At 40.3% G+C, this 5,563-nt stretch overlaps 2 protein-coding genes across 2 annotated transcripts in view; one reads left to right on the top strand and one right to left on the bottom strand.

Annotated features, from left to right (window-relative positions):
• elapor1 (endosome-lysosome associated apoptosis and autophagy regulator 1) overlaps positions 1–3,351 on the bottom strand; it is a 10,552-nt gene extending 7,201 nt beyond the window's left edge. Inside the window, exons 1-7 of the mRNA XM_034877226.1 lie at positions 3,074–3,351; positions 1,331–1,451; positions 997–1,177; positions 770–917; positions 594–674; positions 359–464; positions 103–252 (exon numbers count right to left, since the gene is read on the bottom strand). Of these exons, the coding sequence (XP_034733117.1) occupies positions 103–252; positions 359–464; positions 594–674; positions 770–917; positions 997–1,177; positions 1,331–1,451; positions 3,074–3,160 (874 nt within the window). The 5' untranslated portion in view covers positions 3,161–3,351. The remainder of the gene's footprint in view (positions 1–102; positions 253–358; positions 465–593; positions 675–769; positions 918–996; positions 1,178–1,330; positions 1,452–3,073) is intronic.
• A 1,162-nt stretch (positions 3,352–4,513) lies between these two features.
• c7h1orf194 (chromosome 7 C1orf194 homolog) overlaps positions 4,514–5,563 on the top strand; it is a 2,278-nt gene continuing 1,228 nt past the window's right edge. The window contains exon 1 of the mRNA XM_034877227.1: positions 4,514–4,756. Within this exon, the coding sequence (XP_034733118.1) occupies positions 4,682–4,756 (75 nt within the window). The 5' untranslated portion in view covers positions 4,514–4,681. The remainder of the gene's footprint in view (positions 4,757–5,563) is intronic.

Below are 5,563 nucleotides of genomic sequence, written 5' to 3'. Positions count from 1 at the left end.
TGTGTGTGTGTGTGTGTTTGTGTGACAACATGCAAATATGAATATATATAAGAGTATGCAGATCAACAATATTACTGGTGTCAGAAATTCAAACATGCATACTTGAATATTTGTCTTGTTCGCACTCATGGCAAACGGTGGCGCCCTTGTTGGAGTAGGTTTCAGCTGGGCACGGGGTACAGCGGGCAGATCCTGCTTTTGCACTGTAGGTGCCGGGTTTACAATGGAAACACTCTGATGTGTAGGCCACCCCTGGATAAAAAATCCTCAATCAACTTGTAATCATAACTGGAAAAAGTTGAGGAGTAAACAAATGTTTAAAACTGCTGCACACAACACACTACAGGCGATAATCTACCTGAGATGGCAATGTTCCTCAACTGCACGGGCTTGACAGCACTGCCCTGCAGAGAATACGCAGTGGTTCTCCAATACAGCACATTGTTGCCGGTGTTGAGCTCAACCTGAAACAGAGTGAATGTGAAAATGAGAAAGGAAAAAATGAGAAAACATGAGAGCTTTTATTCTGAATTCTAAGGGCAAATGACAACCATATGCCAGCAGGTGTAAGAAAATGCTTCACTCAGACAAACCCTGTATTTGCTAAAGTTGCTTTCAGAGATCTTCATCCACCGGCTCTCTGTGTCTGTAGACTGACATTGGTCATTCTGTACCTAAAGAGAGGGGTGAAAGAGTCAAATGTGACCAAATATCCCCCCCAAAAAACACCCATCTTGTCAACATCAACAGTCCTTTTTGAATTACTTACGTAGAACTCAAAGTAAATGCCGTTGTCAGGGTAGAAATATTCAAAGGACACAGTTCCAGGTTTCTTCAGGCTCACAGCATAGGACAGTGTTGCAGTGCACTCATCTGTGTTTGAGGCTACATAATCACCCTTTGGTGTCCAGGTTGAGCTGGAGAAACATCAGCAGCAAAAACAGTTTGATGAGCTTTATGAAACAGTAACAATCATAACAAAAAATGTATACTAACTTGGTGCAGTCTGTGTGGGCGTCCCCGCCATTCGTGGGCATCCCATGGGTGACAAAACCAGACGGCAGGCTGTCCCACTCATCAAAGGCCTCGCCAGTGCCCAGAGAGTAGGTGCCTACAGCACACTTCTGGCACTCCTGTGTCTGCATGTTGAGGAACTCCCCCTCACTACAGGAGAAGGCTGCAAGAGGAAGAGAAAGAAAGAGGCCTCATTGGAAATGTATCATGGATATGTCAACAACATGACAAGGAACAGACAAAAGAGTGTGGTAACAATGTAATATATATATATAAAGCTGTAATACAGATTGAGGTATAAGAGGAGGACACTCACTGCACTGAGTGCCTTTGGCTGGATCTGGGAGGCCTGTGCATGTGTCGGCTTTGTTGGGAACCGCCACTCTCCATCGTGACCCGAGTACGTCACACTCTGTGTACTCAAAGTGATAATCTGACTGCAGTGACAAAACACAGGTGTTAGTTTCACACAGTTGGATAAAAACACACTATATACACATCATTCATAAAGATGCAAGGCAGCATGCATGTGAACAGCAAAAGGAGCTGTTATTACAACAAGTTCAACAGATTGTTTTACACTTTTTACACCCTGGTTTTGGATATTTCTTTTTTCAAAACCAGGTAAGCCCCTTTTCCAAATAAAGTCGCAGCTAATATTTGCCCAGGAGGCCGTCTCAACTGTTTTACTTATCAAGGATGTGCTGCAACTCTGCACCAGTAAAACTCCCTTCAGGGTTTATTTACTTATAGCCAAGGGGGAGAGATGTTGATCCATCCAATCCTTCTGTAAACATGTCATTTTCAGTGTTGTCGCAGGACTTTGGAGACAGTAGGAGCTCAGGTGCAAAGCTTTTGCAGTATTTGTCTGTTGTGTTTTGATGGTTTTTGGAGCTCACTGACAAACACGGTCCCACCCGTCTCCCCTGTAATGATGTAACTGGGGATGTGACTTAACGTTAAAGTTATCTTTTAGATCTGACACTTTCTGAAACAAGCCGTGAGTACTGTCACCGTGTTATCTTTGTCAACAGCAGGCTGTTATATTCCAAGTAGTCAGACTAACCCAAGCCCATACATATCCTTGTGGGATTAATATTTAACAGAAACAGGGCAGCAGCAATCCTCTGGGTCTGTGTTTTTGATTAGAGCTGCTACATTTGCTGTGGTTGGGGTGTCAGGTGAACATGTTTGGGTGGGAGGATCTGATGTAAAAATGCATCAAACTGGGGAAGTGCTGTAGCCTAATCGCCTCCTTTAAACTAACATGAGGAAACCAAGGCAACGGGACAGGATGACCGCTGTGCCTCATGGTCACTGGATTGGCATGGACACTCACTCACCTCCTTCCCCAAATCATCATCACCTATAGGCCCAATAGACTCAAATTACAGGACTGTCTCGGATCTTTTGTGCTAAAATTTTTCCCAACAGCTCTCCTATCTTAAGTCTACACATCTGCGTTAAAGTATGGTGAAAAAAAAGAAATGGTTTGAGTATTATCAAACTGTACTGTTATGCAAATGAAAACCGATATAGAAGGGTGAGGACAGCACGGCAGAGGATGTAACATATGGACATTCTAGTAACACAAGTGTGTATTAATCATACCACTGAAGCAAGCAGAAGTGAAGTGACTAATGTAATGCAAAACATGTTTTCATTCACACTCACAATAATGAGGCAGACTTTAGTCCTGCTAAAATGTACACTCTTCTTGATTTGTATTTAATTTTAAAGGCTAAAGTCAAACATTGCACTTCAACAGGTTTCACTTCTTATCAGGAATAACTTGGTGAAGCTGTTTGAGAGGCTATAAGTCAGCCATTTCAGCATTTTTAGACATGTTGCATGTAGCATATTTTGCTTGCTTTAAATTACATTTTCAAAAACAACTCTTCCATAAACAATTTACCCGATTAAACCAAATAGGCACGTTCAATTTCGTACTAGGAAACAATTCACACCTGTTAATAATTTTTGGTTTTGCGGGTAGGCCTGGTTGTTTTTATTTATAATGTAGAAATGGCTAACAATAAAACAATGTGAATCCTCTCACCTCTTTGCACATGGGCAACTCCGCATTGGTTTGTGCAAAAAGCAACCACAGCAAAAGGTGGCGCAGGTGCATCGGGCCTCGCTGCATCGCCGCCTTCGGTCAGCGCTGAAGTGATGGAGACGGAGTAGTAGAGGGTTGGCCTGCACCCAAAGGTGCTGCCCGCCCGGCGACTGGGGCGCGGCTTCACGCTAGGCAAACATTCTCCTGGGTGATTGGCTCTGGTGCCTGTTACTCTGAGTCATCGTTTAATGGCTGGCTTGTGTTGTACCTGCCTTCTGCAAGCATTATTTGGACATTCCCTGCAGAACTGAGCCCTTATCGTTATAACTTTTCAAAAAAACGGATTAGCCTAATTAGTACGGTTGCACGTTTTTAAGCGACTGATGGCTTTAAAAAATAATAGGCCTATATTTATTTCACGGTAGCAATTGGCCGTTTTCACGTAAAGAACCTATACAAAACCTTACAAACAAATTTCCTGATTCATAATAGATAAATATTACACAAATAAAGAAAGTAGCCTAAGTAAAAGAGGGATGAAAACATAATCACAGGATAGACAAATCATCACATTATAAAATGTGTAAGCCTAAATACATTTCACACCAAGAGAATAAAAGGGGTGACCTAGCTCACCCACTAGTGCGTGCGCACCATGTAGGCTTTGTAGTCCTTACAGCATTGACTGTGGGTTCGAATCTGACCTGTGCACAAAAAAAAGAGCGGAATGAAGTTTGAGAACCTAAGAATTGTTTCTCATGAATGAAACCTTTTCCTGTTTAAAATAACATACATTAAAGATGTATATAACATCATTTAGAGTAAAAGTATGAGTGACCATGGGGGGATGGAGAATGAAACAATTCAAATCAGACCCAAATTTCAATGTAGTTACATCAGCGCATCCACAAAAAGAACAGGAGCAATCAATATCATAAATCTAGATATTACAGAATTTACTGGATAGATTTTGTGTCGAATTTAAAAATGAATTTCTTTTGCCTTGTTAGAAGTACAATTTTTAAAAAAGTTTTCCAGTTTATAGGCTATAACTTCCAAATGTGAATTCCAATAAGACTTTCCTCTTTGAATTATTTGGTTTTTACTTAGCAAAATTTGACGGATACATTTATTATAACTTTTTTCACCATGCAATTCAATACCACTCAAAGACAATGTAGGTTGAGCATATGAGACATTTACTTAATTAAAACAAACTCTTAATCAGATACTGGATCAAACCAAGGAATCATCATAGCCTATCTACGGAAGGAATGGCTTAAGTTGCAGCCACAGCCTTGTATTCCTTGAAAGGAATGGAAAAATTGTGCTTTGTTAAAGTACTCTCGGACATTGTATTGTGTATTGTGTGTGGCCTATCTGGCTTTTATAGTCATTTTTGAAGAATAATGCATTCAGGTTAACAATCCGAAAGTTTTCTTTTGAAAGGTTTATCCGGAAGTTTGTGGTTGCCTAGAAACCAGGTTGTAAACATTTAATTAGGGTTCATTTGGGCGCATTCCGCATAAGAAGCTAACAGCAACAACAACATTACGGACATAGCTAGATTGTGTTATTCGAGTGCAGAGCTTCGTGTGGTCATTAAACATGTCCAGCCGGGATCCTTTCCCCTCCACAAAGTTTGAAAACGGCTTCACTCTCAGCGGATTCCGGCCGCAGCAGGTGGGTAAATAAAAACGTAATGTTTGTCTTTATAAGTTAACCAAAGTTTAAACCAACCGTGACTTCATGTTCATTGATTACTTTCAAAACTCACATTTGTTACTGACAATTTTGGTCCGACATGTTGTAAACTCTTGTTATTTTTAATGTAGATATGTTCATTCAACACAGCTGTAGCTAAATGTGTTTTTCTTAGGCCTTATTAACCTGCTATGCAAAAATACGTTCCTATTAACCCTTGCTAAATTATTAAATTGCCCATGATTAATTCATTTAATTAAAAACAAATCGTCACAAAACTGAAATAATAAAGGTTTTTCAACTAGCTAGATCTTGACCCAGGGACCCACATCCAAGCAGAGCCCTGGGATCCGGTATTAAAGCAGATCTAGTCGGTCCTTATCATGCAACTGATACTGGGCTTTAGCAGGGCAAAGTTACAATTAACTTACCACAAACCGGTTGGCCATGCATGGACCTTACCCAGTTAATTATAAAGTCTCAGAAAATAAAATGATGACATTCAAACAGCAAACAGTGAATGGAAACGTTAATGTTACCTAAATGTAAATATACAAAGTATATCCCAAATATCCAGTCATAAAACAGTCCCATATTTCTCTAAGTCATTTAAGCAAACTATACCTCCAAGCCATCCATCCATGGATGGATGGATGATACCTCCAATCATTTTAAATTTTGTATAAAACAATTACCTTTTTGAAGTGTATTTGCTCACTATAGGCAGTGGTGTAGTCTACGTGATACGAAGGTATGAAATTGTTGATGCTCAAAACTTCCCTGGGG

This window comes from Etheostoma cragini, chromosome 7, assembly GCF_013103735.1.
Source record: "Etheostoma cragini isolate CJK2018 chromosome 7, CSU_Ecrag_1.0, whole genome shotgun sequence".
NCBI lineage: Eukaryota > Metazoa > Chordata > Actinopteri > Perciformes > Percidae > Etheostoma > Etheostoma cragini.
This window is presented reverse-complemented; position numbering and strand designations above follow the sequence as displayed.